The 24,092-nt window shown below is 43.5% G+C and overlaps 1 protein-coding gene across 2 annotated transcripts in view; it reads right to left on the bottom strand.

The window, feature by feature from the left end:
• ATP9A (ATPase phospholipid transporting 9A (putative)) overlaps positions 1 to 24,092 on the bottom strand; it is a 534,117-nt gene that overhangs the window by 53,391 nt on the left and 456,634 nt on the right. For both annotated transcript variants that reach the window (XM_069243632.1, XM_069243631.1), the window contains exon 24: positions 16,950 to 17,014. In XM_069243632.1, coding sequence (XP_069099733.1) covers positions 16,950 to 17,014 — 65 coding nt within the window. The remainder of the gene's footprint in view (positions 1 to 16,949; positions 17,015 to 24,092) is intronic.

The following is a 24,092-nucleotide window of genomic DNA, read 5'->3' as shown; positions in this document are numbered from 1 at the left end:
AACTTAGAAGGCAATGTGTAAAGCATTTGTGCAATAAATCATACAATACCATAATATAACACCACAAAAATACACCACACAGTGTTTAGAAAAATATATCATATTTATCTGGGTACTTGTAGGTCAAAACGATCAAAGATGCAATATGAATTTGTAAAGATATCACTGAAAAGTGGTATAAAGTGTCTTAAGTCTTTAAAAAGCAAACAAAGTCTCTTTCAAGCACAAAGTACCTGGTTTGGAGTGGAAAATCTCCGCAAAGGGCCGCAGAAGAAGAGATACGTGGAAAAATGTTGTGTGCGTCGATTTCTCCCCAGCACACACGGACTTGCGTTGTTATTTTTCACGCGGGGAAGTCGTGCGTCGTTTTCCGGCGCGTGGACAGTCTCTTTCTGTGGATCGCGGGGATTACCAGATGTCCCGGGTCTGTGCGTGGATTCTCCTTCTTGTTTTCCGGCTGTGCGTCGTTCCGTGGGGCTGTGCGTCGAAGTTTCGCTCTCACGGCAGGCGTCGCATCGATTTCTCCTTGGAAGTTGGGCGGCGTTGTCCTTGCGAGGCAGTGCGTCGAAGTTCCAGTCGTCCCGAAGGCGTCGCGTCGATCAGCGTCAGTGTGCAGCATTTTTCTCGCCGTGGAACAAGATGTGCGTTGAAAATTTCGGCGCACGAAGCGTCCAAGTGAAAAAGAGAAGTCTTTTTGGTCCTGAGACTTCAGGGAACAGGAGGCATGCTCTATCCAAGCCCTTAGAGAACACTTTTACAGCCAGACAAGAGTTCAGCAAGGCGGCAGACCAACAGTAAGGCAGCAGTCCTTTGTAGAAAAGCAGACAGGTGAGTCCTTTGAGCAGCCAGGCAGTTCTTGGCAGGATGTAGTCTCTGGTTCAGGTTTCTTCTCCAGAAAGTGTCTGAGTGAATGCACAAGGAGCTGTCAACTAAACCTAGCCAGACGTGGATTGAAGGGCACAGAAAGATTTAAGTGCAAAGAAATGCTCACTTTCTAAAAGTGGCATTTCTAGAATAGTAATATTAAATCCGACTTCACCAGTCAGCAGGATTTTGTATTACCATTCTGCCATACTAAATATGACCTTCCTGCTCCTTTCAGATCAGCAGCTGCCACTTCAACAATGTATGAGGGCAGCCCCAATGTTAGCCTATGAAGGGAGCAGGCCTCACAGTAGTGTAAAAAAGAATTTAGGATTTTTACACTACCAGGACATATAACTACAGGTACATGTCCTGCCTTTTACCCACACAGCACCCTGCTCTAGGGGTTACTTAGGGCGCACATTAGGGGTGACTTATATGTAGAAAAAGGGGAGTTCTAGGCTTGGCAAGTACTTTTAAATGCCAAGTCGAAGTGGCAGTGAAACTGCAAACACAGGCCTTGCAATGTCAGGCCTGAGACAAGGTTAAGGGGCTACTGAAGTGGGTGGCACAAACAGTGCTGCAGGCCCACTAGCAGCATTTAATCTACAGGCCCTAGGCACATATAGTGCACTCTACTAGGGACTTATAAGTAAATTAAATAGCCAATCATGGATAAACCAATAAATAGTACAATTTACACAGAGAGCATATGCACTTTAGCACTGGTTAGCAGTGGTAAAGTGCCCAGAGGTTAAAAGCCAACAACAACAGATCAGAAAAAATAGGAGGAAGGAGGCAAAAAGTTTGGGGATGTCCCTGTCAAAAAGCCAGGTCCAACATGACCCCCTACCAGCCTAAAGCCAGGGGAGAACAATCACTATCCTGATGTACTTCCCTGTTTGAGGCGACAGAACAAGGACCCAGGCCCACAACAGCAGGGGTATGCTCCCGGTCTTCGCCTTCCTAACTCTAATTGGATCCCTCTGTCCATACTCTCAGGGCCCACTAAGCCAACCCATGGGGAACCTTTTTCCTTACCTGCGGATCCCATCTGTGCAGCACCTAACCTTACTTTGCTCACAGATGTATCCCAGGAGCAGGATAGTACCACCAGGACCAACACAGTGGTGTTGCCCACTCTACCCCCGGGGTGTGATACTTGTCCCCTCCCCAGGGATAACTCTGTCCACCCGGACAGCAAGCCACAGTGGTTACTGACAGCTGCCAGGGATGAGAGCCAGGCCGCAGGCCTCTCAAAGCTCTCCCACCACTGTGGCTGTGGTGAGTGGGGGCGGTAGCCCCAGGTGCTGGGCACCCTTTAACCACTCTCCCTTCCACCAGGTCAGGGATGACAGCCTGAACCTGGTCCTCCCCTCTGGGGCTCTGTACCTTCCCTCCTGGAGCGGTACCCCCAGAGTCCAACATGGTCAGGGTGCTTATAGAAGTCGCCCTGTACCATTCCTCCACCAGTGCAGGGCTGTTAACCTGCAACTGGCCCACCAACCTGGGGTCTGTACCTTCAGGTAGGACTAGGGCCCGGGGTGAGGCTTCCCTCCCCCTGCCCTCCCTTCTGGGGTCCAGCACCCTCCAACTAGGAGTGGCCTCCACAGAAGACAACATGGTAGGGGCACAGTTATCAGTAGCCCCTCCCTCCAGGTCCGGGGGGATACCCTGAACCTGGCCTTCCAGCCCAGGGTCTGTACCCTCAGACTGGATCACTGCCTGGCAAACCAGGACTTTCTGGGGGGCACACCTACCCCCCACCAGGTCAGAGCTTAACCTCTGCACCTGACCATCCAACCCAGAGTCACCACCCTGAGGTTGAACAATTGCCTGGCACGTCAAGACATCCTGGGGGGCTCACCTACCCCCCACCGGGTCAGAGTGTAACCTCTGAACCTGGTTCTCCAACCCAGGGTCACCACCCTGAGGTTGGGCAATTGCCTGGCACGCCAGGACTTCCTGGGGGGCACACCTACCTCCCACCAGGTCAGAGTTTAACCTCTGAACCTGGGTATCCAACCCAGAGTCACCACCCTGAGGTTGAACCATTGCCTGGCATACCAGGACTTTCTGTGGGCACACCTACCCCCCACCAGGTCAGAGTTTAACCTCTGAACCTGGTTATCCAACTCAGGGTCACCACCCTGAGGTTGGGCAATTGCCTGGCACGCCAGGACTTCCTTGGGGGCACACCTACCCCCCACCGGGTCAGAGTGTAACCTCTGAACCTGGTTCTTCAACCCAGGGTCACCACCCTGAGGTTGGGTAATTGCCTGACACACCAGGACTTTCTGGGAGGCACACCTACCTCCCCCCAGGTCAGAGTTTAACCTCTGAACCTGGTTATCCAACCCAGAGTCACCACCCTGAGGTTGGACAATTGCCTGGCACGCCAGGACTTTCTGGGGGGCCCACCTACTCCCCACCAGGTCGGAGTTTAATCCCTGATCCTGGCTATCCAACCCAGAGTCAACACCCTGAGGTTGGACAATTGCCTGGCACAGCAGGACTTCCTGGGAGGCACACCTACCTCCCACCAGGTCAGAGTTTAACCTCTGAACCTGGGTATCCAACCCAGAGTCACCACCCTGAGGTTGAACCATTGCCTGGCATACCAGGACTTTCTGTGGGCACACCTACCCCCCACCAGGTCAGAGTTTAACCTCTGAACCTGGTTATCCAACTCAGGGTCACTACCCTGAGGTTGAACCATTGCCTGGCATGCCAGGACTTCCTTGGGGGCACACTCACCCCCCACAAGGGACACACCGTCCCCAAGGGACACACAAGAGTCTGGTTGGCGCAGGTCTCCTGACCTCTGCCCATCCGGCAGAGTCTGGATCTCCCCCAAACCAGAAACGGTTCCACCTGGGTCATTCCTGGGGGGCTCTGCTCTCAGAGCTGACCCCTGACTCTCCAGGTCCTCCACTGGGGTCCGCAACCCCCTCTCAACCCTCTGTCTGGACTTCTGCACCCCCTCACTAGGAGTGGTAATGCCAGACACCAGAACTGTTGGGATGCAGGCTACATTCACCCCTCCAAGTTCTTCTGACACTGCAGGCTTCCCTCAACAGGTAGCCCTACGGTACAGGCTATGCTTCCCTCCTGGCGTTCCCTCATGGAACCCTCTAGGACCTGGGACCTACCTGGGACACTAAAATCCTCTCCCACCTCACTTGGTTGGAAAACACCTAGACCACTCCCTTCAGGAGCACCCCCAAATGCCTCTTCAGACTCTCTGGTATGCACCCAGAAGTCTGCCTCCATTGAAAGCTCCCTGGAGTCAGAGAACTCAACACTCCACCTGATGTTGGCATAGCTCTGGAAAATAAGGACCAGACATATACTCTCCAGCAATTACATCACTCTGCCCTTCACATGTATTAACCACAGTACCCTTCACCCAACCATCCAGTAACTAAGCCTTGGAAAAGCACTCTATATCACCCTCCTGAGACTGGTGAGACAGTATCTGACTGTCCCTGACACTCAACCCATACACTTCTGGGATGTCTCTACACTCTATATCCAGGACGTCCACCAGGGAGGAACCCTTTTATCTGTCACTCTCTGCTAGAGCCAGTAAAGTGTCCCTCCCCCCAGTAGGAATATGACTCCCTGTGCCAGTTCCCCAATCCTTCTCAGGGACCCTGTGCATAACGGGAACTACCTCATACCCTTGAACCACCTGGGGTGTGTCAACTCCCTTCTTCAAGTTGGGCACCACTTCTCTGGGCTTGTGGCCTTCTTCAGCAGTACTGGATGCAAGATTTTTGCTGCCACCATCTGAACTGGACTCAGCCCTTCCGGCCTCCAGTTTCAGCTCTTCACAGCTCAGCTCTTGAGCTGCAATCCTTTCTTCTTCCAGGGCTAAGAGTCTTGCTGCCTCAGCCCTTTCAAGAAACTCATCTAGCTCTTCCATCCACCGCTCTTGAGCTAGGAGCCATTCATCTCTCACTGGTTCTCTTTCCTCATCTGAGTAGTCTTCCTCCTCATTTGAGCAATCCTCCTCCTCATCTGAGGGGTACTTAGTCATTTGGTTTTTTTCTGCCTCTCTCTCTGCCCATCTTTCTTCCCCCAGCCTATGTAGGTACGTAGCAGTTCCATCTTAGTAGATCTCCTTGATACAGGAAGGCCCCATTTTCTGCAAAGCCTCCTTAGGTCAGCCTTAGTGGGGTGGTCAGTAGGCACAAAGAATGAGTAGGTAAGCATTCTTAATCTGATAAGGTATTACCGGCAAAAAACAAAATCCAAAGTCCAAAATATCAATAGTATATCCAGGAGGACATCAGAGAACCAAAAGCAAAAAGATGAAAAATCAAGTTGACCTTCAACTGTGGGTAGGTAGTGAAATACTTAGCTACTGTATGTCACTGCACAAACACAAGTCCTATCCTCACCGCTGATCACCAATGTTAGAAATGGGTTTTTTGGTTAGCGGTCAGGTTGCCCTCTGTCCAAGCAAGAACCCTCACTCTAGTCAGGGTAAGTCACACCCAATCCAAAATTAGCCTGTGCCCACCCTCTGGTAGCTTGGCACGAGCAGTCAGGCTTAACTTAGAAGGCAATGTGTAAAGCATTTGTGCAATAAATCATACAATACCATAATATAACACCACAAAAATACACCACACAGTGTTTAGAAAAATATATAATACTAATCTGGGTACTTGCAGGTCAAAACGATCAAAGATGCAATATGAATTTGTAAAGATATCACTGAAAAGTGATATAAAGTGTCTTAAGTCTTTAAAAAGCAAACAAAGTCTCTTTCAAGCACAAAGTACCTGGTTTGGAGTGGAAAATCCCCGCAAAAGGCCGCAGAAGAGATACGTGGAAAAATGGTGTGTGCGTCGATTTCTCCCCAGCACACACAGACTTGCGTCGTTATTTTTCACGCGGGGAAGTCGTGCGTCGTTTTCCGGTGCGTGGACGGTCTCTTTCTGTGGATCGCGGGGATTACCAGATGTCCCGGGTCTGTGCGTGGATTCTCCTGCTTGTTTTCCGGCTGCGCGTCGTTCCTCGGGCTGTGCGTCGAAATTTCGCTCTCACTGCAGGCGTTGCGTCGATTTCTCCTTGGAAGTCGGGCGGCGCTGTCCTTGCGAGGCCGTGCGTCGAAGTTCCGGTCATCCCAAAAGCGTTGTGTCGATCAGCGTCGGTGTGCGCCGTTTTTCTCGCCGCGGAACAAGCTGTGCATAGAAAATTTCGGCGCACGAAGCGTCCAAGTAAAAAAGAGAAGTCTTTTTGGTCCTGAGACTTCAGGGAACAGGAGACAAGCTCTATCCAAGCCCTTGGAGAGCACTTTTACAGCCAGACAAGAGTTCAGCAAGGCAGCAGGCCAACAGCAAGGCAGCAGTCCTTCGTAGAAAAGCAGACAGGTGAGTCCTTTGAGCAGCCAGGCAGTTCAGCAAGGCAGCATGCCAACAGCAAGGCAGCAGTCCTTTGTAGAAAAGCAGGCAGGTGAGTCCTTTGAGCAGCCAGGCAGTTCTTCTTGGCAGGATGTAGTTTCTGGTTCAGGTTTCTTCTCCAGCAAGTGTCTGAGTGAATACACAAGGAGCTGTCAACTAAACCTAGCCAGACGTGGATTGAAGGGCACAGAAAGATTTAAGTGCAAAGAAATGCTCACTCTCTAAAAGTGGCATTTCTAGAATAGTAATATTAAATCCGACTTCACCAGACAGCAGGATTTTGTATTACCATTCTGTCCATACTAAATATGACCTTCCTGGTCCTTTCAGATCAGCAGCTGCCACTTCAACAATGTATGAGGGCAGCCCCAATATTAGCCTATGAAGGGAGCAGGCATCACAGTAGTGTAAAAACGAATTTAGGAGTTTTACACTACCACGACATATAACTACACAGGTTCATGTCCTGCCTTTTACCCACACAGCACCCTTCTCTAGGGGTTACCTAGGGCGCACATTAGAGGTGACTTATATGTAGAAAAAGGGGAGTTCTAGGCTTGGCAAGTACTTTTAAATGCCAAGTCGAAGTGGCAGTGAAACTGCACACACAGGCCTTGCAATGGCAGGCCTGAGACAAGGTTAAGGGGCTACTGAAGTGGGTGGCACAACCAGTACTGCAGGCCCACTAGCAGCATTTAATCTACAGGCCCTAGGCACATATAGTGCACTCTACTAGGGACTTATAAGTAAATTAAATAGCCAATCATGGATAAACCAATCAATAGTACAATTTACACAGAGAGCATATGCACTTTAGCACTGGTTAAACGTGTTAAAGTGCCCAGCGGTCAAAAGCCAACAACAACAGGTCAGAAAAAATAGGAGGAAGGAGGCAAAAAGTTTGGGGATGTCCCTGTCAAAAAGCCAGGTCCAACACACTGGATTCAAGCATGTGTAACAAATACATGCAAGCAATAGTAAAATGATGTGTAATGTATATGTCTATAATGTTGTAGTTAGCAAAATGTTTAAAAACACACCTCAGGATATTATTAACACCCACCACTTTGGTACTAACTGCCATTATGGCAATGGACAACAACAGAAAAAAGCCACAGCAAACCCAAATAGAAATGTGTCCATGCAGATGTGTGCAACAGTTCTCCCTAAACTACCATAACCTTTACATAAATAGTGTACCCAATGGGACCTACTCAAATCCATGATAATGTAGCAATTGCACAACAAAATGCTACAAGTGGGTGTACACAGAATGTACAACCAATCTTACCTCTAAACGGTGATTTATGAAGGCCACATGCCCTCTTGGTTTTTGCAATTTACGAAACACAATAGATGCCATTTAAGAGTAAAGTGGTATGTTCCCTGTCTAATGCATATGTGCATTTTAGTGACACATTATGTTAAATACACACACAAGCATTCACCGATCACAATATCAGAAACATATAGTTTTAGTGTAAGAGTACAGTAACATGATAAATGTTTGCACCAAAATGAATATGTCCTTCACAAATGTACAACACAAATGTATGCATCTAAAAAAATAACGAAAATATTCAACCTGTACTTGTCACTGTCACAATGAGAGTACGTACACAGGGGACACATTAGCAGAAATAATATCATCAGCAAACTATTAGTAACAATCAAAAAATAAGACCAGGACAAAAGTATTCTCAAAATACAAATATTGTAAACAAATGAGATAACTCTCTCATAACTTATTGAATATTTTTGTACAAAGAAAAATAACAAAAGACTATTCCATGAGTCCACAGTATGGGTTGCATGCCCATAACATGCCTCCTATATGCACTGCCAGAATAAACCGCCTCTGGAAGGACCATCTATGGGGCAGCGAGCAGGCAACTCAATTATCTTACTTGGAAGGGTGGGGTGCAGTCCTTGGGTTTGGAAGGGGACGTGGGGTTGGGATGTGTAAGGGGTAGGTTGGGATGTTGAAGGGGTTCCCAGACATTTGGGAGGGGTGGTCTGCCGTTTGGGAGTGGTGGTCTGGGATGAGGAAGGGGTCAGAGCCAGGGCAAACATAAGGTCCCACTTAGGGAAAGAGGGAGGAAGTTGGGACTGGGAGGTAAACGAAGTGGCACTGTCTGTTGTGCATGTGTCTGTTGATGGTGTGTGTGCCTGAGAGTCTGGTGAATGTGGTTTGTGCTTTGGTTTGTGTTTTTACTGGGTGTGGGTGATTGTGGACGTTACTGTACACTATATGTGTGTATGTGTCTGCTGTGGAGGTGCTGTGTGGTTGTGGTGCCTGTGCATATGCTGGTGCATGTGTGTGTCATGGTGGATGTGGTGTCTGCGGGTGTGGTGGTCGGTGTGGTTGTTTGTGTTGTGGTGAGTGCGGTGTCTCTGGATGTGCTGGTGGTGATTGTGTATGTTAGCATCATGGTGGGTGTGGGTGTGCTGGTAGTGGGTGTGTTGTCTGCGGTTGTGCTGATGGTGAGTGTGGATGTCGGTGTTGTGGTGTGTGTGGTGTCTGTAGGTATGGTTATGGTTGTGATGGTAGTGGGGTGTTGGTGTCTGCATGTGTGTTTATATGAGGATGTGCTGCTTGTGTGTGTTTTTGAGTGGGTGTGTGTAAAGGTGTGCAGGTGCTCTGGATAGGGCTGGGAAGAGGGATTTGAGATGGGGAAGGGGTAGAAGCAGGGTCACGAGGTTGGGGTGGACGGGAGTCTGCGGTCAATGAGGAAGCCAGACCCTGGAATGACTGCTGTAGGCCAGACATGGCACTGTGAATGCCATCTAGGCAAACTAGCATCGGGGTCATCCAACCATTTAGCCCCTGGATGGCATTCAGTAGTGCGGTCTGGCCTCCAGAAATAGTCTGCAATAGATCAATAGCCTCATCATTAAGCGCAGCCTGGGAGACAGGGGGGAGGTGCCCACAGCAAAAGTGTCACCACCCATTTTAGGGAATGGCTGTGGCAAACTGGGGGAGGGGTGGGGGGGGGGGTAGATGGAAACATGGGTTGCGAACGATGATGCAGGTAGAATAAGCACACTAGTGTCCGCCACCACTAGGGACTGGTTATGTGTGGAGGCCTCAGAAGATGATGTGGAGTTGCTTGTAGCCTAGGCACCAGTCCCCTCACCCTCCTTGGCACTGGGTCCCTCAGTGTTGATGGTATCTGCACCAGGACCACTGTGCCCAGCTTCTTCCCTGTAAACGTAGACAGTCACCTGCGCCTTGCCCAGGCAGTGCTGTAACAAAATAAGATACAACAGTTTGAGGGTTTCTGGGTAAATACATTAGAACATGAACTTTGCTCCAAAAACATTTGCCAAGTCTACATATTAAACCAGCTTCAAGGCACTCAAAGTGGCTTCTTAATCATCAGTATCTCATGCCTGTATGGCAAAGGTCCACAGACCATCTGCTCAGAGCCTAGCAATCCCCATGCTAGCTCCCATGTCATGTATGCCTTTCGTCTCTTATCCACTTTTATTTCTCTGCATGACAAATAGCTTTGACAGCATTTGTAAATAGGTCTTGATGCATTCCTCAACCACTTCAGTACAGAGGAAAAACATTTCCACATATCTGAAGAAGATATTTTTTGGGCCCGATATTGACTCATCAAGATGGGATACTCCAACATCTATGTAACTGAACCCTCACCATCATTGATTTCTCATCTGGACATAGACAATGACCCTTAATTGTCAATTGGGGTACGTGTAACTTTGTCACCAAAGTGGCCACATCCTATCTGTTTCAATCAATACAGTCTGGCATGACAATTCATGTTGGGTGAAACAGACAGGCTTACATGCATTTTCAACATATCTCAGATAAGGAGTTATGCCACTGTACACGTTTCCAGTCCTTTAAGTGCAGACGCTCCTTCTCATATTTCATTGTACCAATTTACCAATGTAAAGTCTGAAACATGACCTGTCTCGTAAGTACTTACTATGCCATTTCAGCAGGAATAAGGCCTACATTACCTACTCACATTCGTGACTGAAGATCACACTTGACCCAAAGATCAAATGGTGAATGTTTGGTACAAATACCCCTCATAACATGGAGAAAATGCAGGTACCCGTTTTTTGCATGCAGCCATATGGCTGCCCAACACGGTACTTGGCTTGTGATGAGGCATCAAGTAACAACTTTTAGCACAAAACAGTACACAAAACACAGCATCAGACGTGTCAGCAAAAAGTACACCTCCAGAAATCCTCATTTGCGTTGGATGTGTGTCAACCATCATGTTGATGACAAACAACATTGTTGTAAATAAAAAAAGGTTAAACAACAAGATTAGCTGCATAACTCACCCCCTTGATGCTGGTATTGGGCCCTCACCTGCCCATCAAGCTCTGGGTATGGCACCGCAAGGATGCGTGTGATTGGGGGAGGGAGGGTCAGGGTGTGGCACACACACTTGCCTCATTGGGAGGCCTGGCCAAGCTGGACATCTGCTGACTTCCTGGTCCAGTGTCAGAGGTCCTCCCATCTCTTTCTGAAATGCAGGCTGTGCTGTTTAAAGAACCCCAGGGTCCACACCTTCTTCATGATGACTTTCCGTAATTCCCACTTCTGATGGGCGTTGACCTGTGTGGATGAGAACAAAATACAACAAAATATGTTTTGCGTGATTTTCTTTGTCTGTAGTGCAGTGATACAATTATTTGCATCTCTCACATGCACTCCCAGAAAACTCAGTACAGATTATTTACAAACATTTCAAAGTTCCTAACAAATTAATTTACAGTGTTCTGTGGAGTAGCCTCAATACTTTTCTTCTCATCATGCTACCAATCCAACATACAAACATCATCTAAGCCAAGGATAGAAAACTTTTCCTGTAGTGAGACCCACTCTAGATTAGTTCAACTCATTGAGAGCTACTAAAGGCTGAACAACCTGTATATTATTTGCACATAACCACATGCACAGCTATATTTTCTTCATGCCTAACCTAAGAGTCATATACTATGGTTTACACCACATACAGTGGCTAAGGGCAGTATGGGGGAGGGGGTGCCATGAGTAAGTGAAAGTATGGTTTTGGGTGATGTATGAACATGTGTGTGTTGTAATGGCTGATTGAGAGTCTGGGTCATTTAGATTGGCAGTGCAGGAAATACCTTTCCCCATATGTGGGACCATGACATGTTTAAAACATGAAGATACTTCTGTTCCAAAATATGGGCTGTACATTTACTTGACAGAATAGCATCAGACAATTAAAAAACTTTAGAGATCATACTTTTACTTTAGATTTCTCTCTATTCAACCTGGGCACTACGTTTCCACTTAAACTAGTGGCGCAGTGACAACTAACCACTGGAAGTAAGGTGCCTGCAGTTTGTCTAATTAATCTGAAATTGTGAGTAACATGCACTCAAAATTCAGCTAATTTTTTTCAAAATTACTCTGGCAAACATTTCCCATTCAACATGTACCTATTCCTCTGGGATCCCATACAGCTGGCTGTACAGGGAGAGGACCTCCCTGGTGAGGAGAACTAACTCCTCAGAGGAGAAGGCAGGAGCCCTGTCACCTACTTTGCCTGGCATCCTGGCTCCCAGAGGTTGGTAATAGTAGCTAAAACTTAAGGAGGTCTTGTTTGCTGCAGTGTTAGGAGGCAAAAGAGCTTTTTTAACAATATGCTGCATACACGTACACAGCATACGTGCTGCGTAATGCAGATGCAGCCACTGTTTTTTGTACGTAGCTGTCACACACGTTAGCCTATTGCAGGGTTCATCCTGGACTGTTCGACCTACTAATCGGTCAACTTCTGCCAATGGCAGTCAGATAGCCAATGTCCTGATGGCAAGGTTAGACAGCCACCATTTTAGGACGTGTAGCTGTGTATTTTTAAATTGTTTGTGCGTCACCTGCACTCAAAACGGTGTCTACTTTGTATACATATCTTGTATACATATGACACTCTTTTTGGCAAGTTATGACACATAAAACAGTGAACCGTCACTGTTTGACATCTATAGTGCTGCTGTGTATGTAATACTTCTGTTTACAGTAATTAATTATTATTTTTTAAAGTGCAAATACTACATTTCAAATGTATTATTTACATGTTATCTGTACAAAATGTCAGATGTTAAACTATATCGATTTGCAGTAGCAAAGATGTTTGCAAATTATGATAACATATATATGACACAATCAGATCACTAATCTAGCCTAGACATGAAATGTATGTTGACTGTGAAAGTCTTATGTGACAATTTGTATTGATAGTTTGTTTTCCTTAAATGCAAACGTATGAACCAGGGGATGGGTAGAAGAAGGCATCTGCCAGTCTTCAGATCATTTCCAGACCCTGCCACTATGAAGGAATGGGACATAATCAAAATGTTTAAAGAGCCAAACCATACCTGATTTGTGTCAGCAGCTAGAGCCTGATGTCATGTCTCACAATAGGAAAACAACAGCAATAATACCAATAGTGAAACCCATGGCAGCACTTCATTTTGTGACAACTGACTCTTTTCAGTACACAGTGGCAGTATCTGGAGACATGTGAGAGTCAACTTCCAGTGGCATCCTTGCTTCAATGATGAGACACATCAACAGCTTCATCCAGTTTCCAAGAGCTCAGGATTTGGCCAATGTGAAGGGAGGATTTTATGATTTGGGTGGCCTACCATATGTGGTTGGAGCAACTGATGCACACAAATTGCCTTTGTGCCACCACACACCAGGGAACAGGTCTATCGCAATTGGAAGAACTTCCATTCCATCAAGGTGCAAGCTGTCTGCTTACCAGATTTATACATTTCAAATGTTTGTGCCCCCTTTATGACTCATTTGTACTACAGAACAGCACCATACTCCTGCAAGTGTCACAACTTGGACCTGAGAGGCCCTGGCTTGTTGGTAAGTACAATATGACTTGAGGATCATTTGCTTTAATCCTAGTTTAGGAATGTACAATGGGCCAATATGATTGTAATCTGTCAATTTATTGCTTCGATGTAGGAGATTCAATGTATCCTAACTGCTGAGGAATCCAACAACGCTAGTGGAAGTACGTTACAATGAGGCACATGGAAGAGCACTGAGGCCAGTGAAATGTGTTTTTGGGCTCCTGAAGGCCAGATTCAGGTGTCTGGACAAGACCGGTGGAGCCGTCCTCTACTCACCAGATAAGGTGTGCCAAATCAGTTGCCTGTTGCATGCTGCACAACTGTGATCAAACATCCCAATCATTTCTTAGGATGGAGACCGTAAAGAGCCACTGGGTGAGGATGAAGATGACTACTTCTTCACCTGAGTGTAAGTGTACCCTTACATTGTGACATCCAATGTCAGACCAACGTGTGACATAGAGGACAAATCAGTCTGGGATGGTAATTTAGTAGGAATGACCTTTTCAGGAAAGTCCAAGACAAAGATGTTTGTAGATCAGAGCTTTCACACTTTGTCTACTGTGTTTACTGGCATAGATTAACTTTGCTTGTGCTAAGTATATGTCTTCTCCTAACTTACCATTTTAGTCAAATTGTGTATGTGGAATCATTAATTTTCCCTTGTAATTCTGTTTCAGAAAGTTGTGACATTTGCAGTGACATGTTGCTGTTGGAAAGTACAAAGGGAACATGAGTTGATCCTGGGAAAGATACCTACTTGGGATGGACAGATGGTGTACAGAGACAATTTGCACTGAGATTGAATGGAAGTTCTTGAGATTGTATCAGACCTGTTTTCTGTGGGATGTTGGGATAACACAAGATATTTTTTTGAAAGTGAAGTTTTCATATATATGTTTTGATAGGTGTCTAGAAACATTCTGAACAGCTAAATTAAGGGTCAGGACTCCATTTGTGATTAGTAAGACATACATATGTGTAACTTACCAGTCTCCACTCTACCAGGATTCCAGTCATGCCTTCAGGATGCAGGATCTGCTAGACCTTCTCCTCTCAGGGAAAGAGTTGAAGAGGGGGTCTTGAAAAACAACCACCACGCCTCTGGGCCTCCAGGTAATGCTTGGAGGCCTGGGAACAGACTGTCCCCTGCATGTCATTCCAACTCTTCCTAATTTCCTCCTGTGTGCACGGATTATTAGCAACATCATTCACTCTGTTGATAATTCTGTCCCACATTTGCCTTTTCTGAAAAATAGTAGTACTTCGTACTGGTGCTCCAAACAATTGTGGCTCTACTCTAATAATTTCATCCACCATGACTAACAATTCTCCCTCTGTGAAACGTTGATTTCTTCCTCATTGCCGTAGTGAATAAGCGAAACAATCTACTTCCCCCACAGTTTAAGGAGAATCAAAAAAGTAATAGCAACAAAAAGCACAGAGGGAGATAAAAACAGAAAACTCACAGGCTCGTGTGTGGCAATTTTTGCTTGTAAATAGTCTGCTGCAGTGGAAGGGCAAAGGATTATGATCTGAAATGGAGTGTGTTTTATAGTGTGCTTTGCAGGTGTTCACAATTGTCCAATATACATCAGGCAGGATTGGGCTGTTAACATCCAACAATAGCCACTGTCATGATATAATGCTAAACGGGTTATGCAACGGCCTCCCACGTTATGGCCCATGCTGATACAGAATCAGCACAAATGTGTTATCTTAATATGGTTGCCAGATTCCTGCGTTCATGTCGGCAATTGAGTGCTAATCAGCAGCACTGGAGTCTGCCGAGTCAGATGCGGGATACAGCTGGCACAAGGGAGTGCACTCTGTCAACGCTAATGGCGGTAATACCGTCAAGATCTAAATCAGGCCCTTTGTCAGCTAAGTACCTGTAGTGCTTCAGACCCGTGATGGGGTACGGAGTAACAAGAGCTGGCACCAGTAAGTCAGTCTGCACCTTATATTTCCTGGCGTCAACACTCCAGGGCATGCAAAGTGGCAGCTAAAACTAGGTTGTGCCACCTGGTGGTGCTGGAGAGATATTGCTGGAGACAACGTCTCAGGATACAGTCTGGTGCCTAAAGGGAATATATAAGGTAAGGAATCTGCTGTAAGAGATATCCATCAGAAAATGTATTCACTGAGAACTAAAAAAAAAAAAAAAAACTTTTGAGTTTACATTTTTCTTTGGGGAAATTGAGTCTATTTTAAGAAATAGAGTCTGAATCAGATAGCAAAATGTGTTTAAGTGTTTATTTGCAGAAACTAGACGCTGATTACTAGAGATGTTACGGATGCTTTTCTAATTTTTAAAAGTGAAATTTGACTGATAATTAATTTCAAGTTTGGAACGCTTATTGGTGATCGTTTTTTTTTGGCATCAAGGAACACTGAGTGCTATGTCTGTTTTTGTCACATTAGTCTATAGGTATTTTAACATCAACATTGATAAAGCATTTTCGAAATTCTGGTACTGTCTGAATATTTTTGTAACATTTTGTTTCTGATCTGTAAGGTCTTTGTGAGGTTGTTAAAATTACATGGTAAAATTGCTGTATGACCCTGTGGAATGCATTGTCTATCACCTGTGATTTTTTTCAATCAAGCCCTTTTCATGTAGATTCTGGGTCATAAAATAACCACAGAGAATTTACTGGGAATGGACAGGGCAGAAAACTAAAATGTCATTAGAAAAAGAAATAAAGCCTGATATATACATTTGAAAAAACGATACGTCAAACCACATTTTTTTTTAACCTGCCTGCAGTAAATTCTTAAAGAAATTCAGCAACATTTTTCTAACATTTTTCTGTACCCTTTAATAAACCCAAAGAACAGGTAACTTGGTTATCAAATCCATCAAGAATAAGGGTAAACTCAAAGTGTGGGTTTGAGTGAAAACCTTAGTTGGAGGTGGTACTCCCTCTTGTTGTGTAGGTCTACAAACTGGTGGGTGGGCCCACCTACATCCACATACTCAGCACATCTGCAAGTGGGCCCTGAGTTATCTCCAAGTGGGAAAAATGAACAAGACCATGGTTTTGTTACCTATGAAAAAGAATCAGTCACTTTCTTAACAAGTTGCAAGATACTTTAGTTGCTATAAAGCAGTGCCAGCATGTAGCACTGTGGAAACACACAACACATGAGGATCCAGCCTACTACATGAAGTCAGAAACATTCAACCTTACTAACAAGGTGGCTGAATGTTCCCCTCTCTTCTCCCTCTTGCAAGACTCAAAGTGTCTTTTCCCCCAACAAAAACGAGAGAGGCTGTTGGGATGTGTGTTTTGCCTCAGGGTTGGACACAGTACTTCAAATGCAATACAGTTTAGCTAACTTTTAGATAACCTTCACATGTTCAATATTTTCGAAGCTTTCTCTCTGAGCCCCTCAATAACCTGGCCAACTATAAACATAACGGCTTGTTCATAGTCTCAACCCCATCTGTTTCAATGTTTGCACCTCTTCTTTGTTACACATAATCCTTTTTTCAAATGCCCAAATGCTATTTTGATCCTGCCTCATGGCCCGGTAAACTTGATTTTTTACAAACTGTTTCAATTGTGTTTGTCCTTTGCACTAAGCATCAATTAATTAATGTGGTCTGTGAGCTAATTTGAGCTTTACACAGTTTCCCAATCACAATTTCTCCACTGTAAGTGCTAGAATTTGCAGTTCTAAAGAAACTGTGTACATTACATTTAATATTTTTTTCAACACCAATTTTCAGTAGTAAGCAGCTCTTCTGAATTTAGTAAACATTTGATCTCTTACCCAATAATGAGGAAACCTTGGTACAGTGGAACTGAAGCAAAATAAAACACAGAAGAAAATACAGCCTAGAGAGAAAGAAAATAAATACATTTATTTGTTTATTCAGAATTTGCCTACAAGAAGGAAGCAATAGTTAGCAAGATAAAATCAGGATGCAGCTTATAATATATTCCTACAAACGTGACATTTATAAAACATGGACACGATTTCCTAAGTAAAAAATATTATGACATTGTAGTGCTTTCCTCTTATCTAGTTTCTAAGCACTAACACAACACACTAGAAATGCACTTGTGAGGTCAAAGAAGACTTTTATTGTTGTTAATTCTTCCCCAACCCCAATTTTTATGTATGACGAATTAGTAGCTTTCAAGTCCGCGTTAATCAAACAAAATATATCAGTTTGCAATATACACAGCAGGTTATATTTATAAGATATTGAATGCAAAGCAAAACAAATACTTCACCGTGTGGGAACTATCTACAGCTTCATCTTTCTAAGGTCTGCAAGCTGATGACCCCTGTCAGCCGCGAGAAAGAGAGATTCATCTACCCACACGGGATTGCTGGCAGCCTGCGCCAAGCTCCAGCACGAGGTCCGGCAGATTCGAATCTGACCCTCTGCAGCATGTTACATTCGTTACAAAGGTGTGCCCCCTCCTCTCAGACCTGGGAAACTGAGCAAGCCTTTTGGAGACTGGCCAGGTCTCCAAGACTACTCCTGTTCCCAAGCTCAAGCAGAGAGAACAACACCCATGTACTCTCTCTTATCATGTCTAGTCTACTGTGAGAAAAACATCTTGTGCAAAAACACAGCTTGGAAAAATACAGCTTGGATTCTCAACTGCAATGTCTAACTCCACGTTAAAGGCAATGGGCGGCTAACCTAGATATCAAATGCAATGTCATGTTAAAGGCAATAGGCAGCTAACCTAAATATCAAATGCAATGTCTAGTGTCATGTCAAAGCCAATAGGCAGCTGAGCTGAATACAAAATGCAATGTATAATATCATGTCAAAGCCAATAGGCAGCTGAGCTGAATATAAAATGCAATGTATAATATCATGTCAAAGCCAATAGGCAGCGGAGCTGAATACAAAATGTAATGTATAATATCATGTCAAAGCCAATAGGCAGTTAAGCTGAATACAAAATGCAATATATAATATCATGTCAAAGTCAATAGGCAGAATATCTAATAGCATGTCAAAGTCAATAGGCAGCTAAACTGAATACATCATGTCAAAGTCAATAGGAATGCAATGTCAAAGCCAATAGGCGGCTAGACTGGATACAGCATGTCAAAGCCAATAGGCAGAATACAGAATGTAATGGCTAATGCGATGTCAAAGCCCATAGGCGGCTCAACTGAATACAGAAAGTAATGGCTAATGCCTTGTCAAAGCCAATAGGCAGAATACAGAATGTATTGACTAATGCAATGTCAAAGCCCATAGGCGGCTAAACTGAATACAGAAAGTAATGGCTAATGCCATGTCAAAGCCCATAGGCGGCTCAACTGAACAAAACATACCATGTGCTACTGGTGAACATTGAGCAACTAATATGCGCAGTGGTGAAACACAAAGTCATTGGTCAAAACAAAACTTTATCAAATGGCAGTACAGACATAGATCAAGCAAAAATGTGCAATTCAATTTTACAAAATTAGTGACTGTCACTTTCCAATATTTAGGAACAGAGGTCTACTCTTCTGTATACAAAATATGAACTTTCTCACATTGAAACTGCACTTGAAATTCCAAGCTCATCCATCAATCTGTTGAATCAAAAGACATTCTAATATCTTAACCATGATCATCATGACAGAACACATTAGAAACTCGAATTAACATGTTAACGGTTCTCTTGTTGTACATGTGTATGTCCACATGTTTATCATCTGATTAAACTGTCCAGACCCTGTTTGGTTTATGGTGGTGGGTGCCTTTGTAACAGAAGTACAATTCCTCAATCAAATCTTGGCTCATATCTTTACTATCCTTATCAGTGTCATTACCTGGTGTTACCATGCTTCATTTATCTCAAGCAGTTCAATGTTACTGAAACGACAGGTCCAATAACACAGCCATACTATACTGCTTTATGGAAATGTCATGGCTTTTGAGTAAGTACCTTGACTTGAACTTTGCTTCACCATTTAACAATTATCTGATTATTGGGCTTGATCCACATGGCAATACCGCCCATAAAATGGCATAAAACAGGTGATATACATATTGTAAGAAAAGATCAGAATACCAACTCAGCCAAACCCTGTCACCTTGAGTGTAGAAAAAACATGTGCCATCACTAAAGACTTGGTTGGTAATGATGATAGCGGGAAGAGAAAACAACTCAACCTACAGACATAGAAGTAGGCCTATTAAAATAGTAAGTAACTTTGTATTAAGTACTGTGATTAATGGTGAATAATGATATACTTCAATTTGTTACACTATGCAGAGGGCATGTTAAAGGTTAGTCAGTCTCAGAGAAAGGTGTGGGTATTCTATGATAAACAACATTATTAATGGCCTCATACACTTGCTGAAGGGATACTCTGAATCGTAACTTTGTAACTGCACATCAATGCTCATGTTAATGCAAATCTATTGCACCTTCACCTAATGACATGCCCGCGAGGGAGCTGGTTAGGTGCATAGCATGTACACTCTCACCTAGAGCCAGGATGGGTATGGTGACTTCAGTAACCTTTCACGACTGACTAAGGGTGCTAACCTCCTATAAAACTAAGTATCCCTTATGATTTCTTCATGGTTTATGTCTCTTTAGCAAAATGAATGGGGAAAACCCAAGTGCTCTCATGCGGAGTACAATGATTATGGTCATAACGTCTCATTGATAAGGTCCCCTATATTTAATTTAAAAGCCAGTGCCATCCATACGCCTTCTGTTAATACCTTATTAAAGAATTCAACCAATCTATTCATAAGTTGAAAGTACAAGACTGTCTTTTGGAGCACAATGTTGAACCTGACTACAACACCTTCTCTTTAAAATCTCACGTTTTGGCTCTTGCCTATCTCTTATTCTATTCAACATTAAATGTAAATGAACAAATTATGAATTGGCGGCATGGTCGGTTTTCCACTAATATGCTGATTTTACTTAAGATATATAGAAACTAAAAGGGGACCCAGATAAAGATGAAAGAGATGTGGAGAGAATTTTTAGCAAACTCCAGTTACGGATGGTTATGAATTATTTCAGTTTGAATGAGTCAAAAACGGAGTTCTTGTTAATTAGTTCAGATGCTGTTCTTAACAATATGAGGGGTAACTTGCCAGCGTTCAAAGCTGTTATAATGATTATTCAACCAATTATTAATTGACTCAAGAAAGGGATTTAGTGCCATTTGAATTTCACTATCTCTACTAAGAATTTTCACTTACATTTGCTTGCAATGATTCATTTGCTGTTATTTACCGATAAACACACCAGTACTAGTAGAATCTAGTCTACTTCCACACCCATTATGCAGGACATCTAAAACCAATACAATAACAATGGAGCTTCTGCAAAATGATATAGCTAGGATCTTAATAATTTCCTATTGACTCCACGACTTCATGTTACACCTGAGCTGATTGTTTTGAGAAACTACAATTGCTGCAAATTTTTCAAACAATTAAATTTAAATCTCTAACGCTGGTCCATATGTCTTAACATCGCTTAGTAGCTAATTATCTCAAAATCTGCAAAAAGTCTATAATACTACAATCTTAAACAAGCAGCAACAGTTGTTACTGAAGATTAAGAGAATTTAGTGAGGAGGGACAAAACAGGATGGGGAGTATTTTCCAGGCCGGCTGGAACACTTTAAAGCACTTCCTGAGCAGCTCTCCATTAAGGAAGCACTAGCTTTTTTATTTAATGCTGGTGTTCCAAATGGTGCTACAAAACCCAATCACACAGACACAATTCAACCACTCTTGGGTACAACTATAGTCACCCCAGAGCAGATTGCAGTCAGTTGTCGTCAGCAATCTGGGTGGGCACTCAGTACGCAGGGGTATCTCACTGAATGTTGCAGTGTACGTTTTTGGTGACAGATGTATGAATCTTTAGTAACTGAACTAAACACCTTATCCCTGGTGTGACAAACATACAAAACGCGAAACTGCAGGGAAAGCATCCTTAACTTCTAGCTATTGGAGAAAACCAGGAAAAATTGTACTACTGAATCTCAACATGAAGAATAGCAATATACAAGATTAGCAAGGAAAACATATCAAAAGGTAGGTGCATATAGGGAAGTGTAGAGTTTCTATTCCTAACTGTACATCTACATAACCTGAAGCTATATGTACAGCGTAGGTACATGTATGTGAAGTTAGGTGTAGAAAATCTAGACTGACTTACCTTTCAACATTTACTTTTGATATCTTTACCTCTATATTTAGTACCATCAATAATCTGACTTCTATATTCAGTAGGCACACCCCAGGGCAGTAATACCTACACTAAAGTGTAAGCGATAAGGTTTCGAGTTTCAAGAAAGAAGAAAAACTCAAAATCCATTTATAACAGCCTGCAGCAAGAGATAACTTGAAGGAAAATCAGATGTACCAACCAGCCTAAGCACCTCTTTCTGGATACTCCAGAACACAAGCGACAAGAAGTCCCATTCTAATAGTTCACTTTATTAAATGTCTGCCCTTTCCAGTGGTTGGCTGAGCCAGGTTCAGCCTTAACGGTCTAAACCTTTGCGACTTAAATTAGGACCTTTGTTAGCAAATCTATAATCAGTATGTTCTAAGGTTCTTCAGACTTTGAAGGAGAGTAGCAGTAATGAACACCCACTGTAAGCAAAGTGCTTGTGATACCATTACAATTCCAGCACCCTTCTATCACTGGTCTTCATGGAAACTGATTAAAAGGAACTTCACACACATGTGGTTTGGAGACAGTTGGCTACTGCCACAAAATACAGCTATTCTTCTAAGAAATCACTAGTACTGGTCTGTTTCTGGCTAAAAACGCCCAGAAAAAATACCATGGATTTAGTACTATGACCAATTAAGCCTTTGACTGTCAACATGAAGACTGAAGGGTATGGGTTCCTCAGGAAGCATCTATAGCATAGCTTTCTCTTGGGGGCTTAGAGTGAGGTGGAGAGCGAATTGTAAAGAGGGCGAGGGGGGTCTTCAATTTGTACTGTACATTAAAATTGAGTTGTATCTGGTTCTCTCAACATTGTGATTGATTGTGTCACTCTAACACAAATTTGCTTTCAATATCTTTAACACAGAAATTCCTCAATGAAAATTAACATATGGTGGACAGCTTTACATAGAGTTTCCAATTTATACATAGATTTTATGGTTTAGCTGACATTACTACACACTATAAAGCAATACTGTAATGCATACATTTTAGCAAAGCAATTTAAAATCTCTGAGATTTATCATTAAGGATTTCCTTAATTATAACACTGTGTTCTGATACATTTCAACAAGCCTTCACCAAGTTCCATCAGCCCAGCTTGTTTAGTGGCAACGCTGGCACAACTCACACCTTAAATGTTTACAACGGGAAACTTTGTTAGGAAAAGCGGAACTACCTCCTTTTAGCATTATTAGTCACTGCGCACTTTCTGTCAGCACTTCATTTGTACCGTTTCCTCTGTTCAACCCTGGCTATTTCTAGAGCATTAGCAATACTTCTAATAACCACTGATATGTTTTTTGAGTCAACAAGGACAACGGTAATAACTCAGATATGATATGAATATTTAGTAAACATGGCCTGACACATTATTTAGACCAAGCGTGCTAATAAACCCATACTCACACATTTATTACTTAAGTGCCAAAAGTCAAAATCCATGTTATTATAATGGTGTATTGAAAATAAATGGGAAAACACCGATCACTGCCTCACAAAATGCACTGTACATTGACTTTATAGAAGAAAACAATCAATGGTTACCATTCCGCTTCATTATGATTTTAGGTCATAGCACAAATTTAACCACTTGTTAGCTGGCTTTGCCTAGAAATATCATTTTTTTGATAACGCTGAAAACACGGCATGACATAAACTATATATACAGATGTACATCGTTGTGGTATGCTGTTTGGTACTATTGTTCAGGGAGTTGTGGGGCATCGCAACCCTCTTGGGACACCGGCACCCAAGCAAGTCATGGCTCCTCCCCACTCTCAACTATGGAATTAAATATATTACACTCATCACACCTACATATTTTTATTATTAACAAATGCAAAACAAGGGTTAAGATTCTGTTCTACTTATACATAATAAACTAATTTTACCACTTCTGCAATTGTAATTTGCCTTTTTAAGATCAACTCTGGACCTCAAAAAACGCCTTGACATCTCTGACAGTTCAGTTCAGATTTAGACCTTAAAACAACTTTTCTTTTGCTATGTGTGCATAAACATTAAACGCATGATTTAGTGGCTATCCTGAAATGTTCTTTACCAGTGTCCTCTTTGATTGTACATCAACAAATTTCATTATGAAACTGACTGAAATTACTTACCTTTGGTAATACCTTAAGACTTTTTAGCCACGAATTCCTTACCTAAGAATTATCACCAAACGTCAGAGTGGATCTAAAAAAAAATTGTGAGCTATTTCCCTGGCACCGGGAGCTGGCATCGTTCAGCTGAGCGTGGTGTCGTCGTCCATGCCGAAAGTGATGTGCATGGTGCCTTTATAGGTGCCATCCCAGCTGGCTCACATCAGTTCCTGTTCACGACTTTCCACTCCAGGAACGTGGAGCCACAAAGAAAACTGACCACTGGTGTAAATAACTAGGGCCCTGAAAGGGAAACAACCCTGTCCCAAGAAATCTGTTCACAGAACAGGAGGCTGTGCGGGTCGGTAAGGAAGCTGAAGCTAGATAGAGTCCCTACCAGATAGTGCATTACTAAAGGTAAGTAACTTATTCATTTGATACAGACTTCTAGTTACCCAATCAAAACCTTCCCAGAGGTGGATCTGCAAAACAGTCTCACACTAAAAAGTCCCTCAGGAACCAACAAACCCATCCCAACGGACCTGACTGCCCAGGTAGTAGTGCTTGGTGAGTGTGTGCAGATGTCCAGGACCAGAACATCACATGCTAACACAGTGGTCGCAGGGTTT

Source organism: Pleurodeles waltl, chromosome 7 (assembly GCF_031143425.1).
Source record: "Pleurodeles waltl isolate 20211129_DDA chromosome 7, aPleWal1.hap1.20221129, whole genome shotgun sequence".
Lineage (NCBI taxonomy): Eukaryota > Metazoa > Chordata > Amphibia > Caudata > Salamandridae > Pleurodeles > Pleurodeles waltl.
This window is presented reverse-complemented; position numbering and strand designations above follow the sequence as displayed.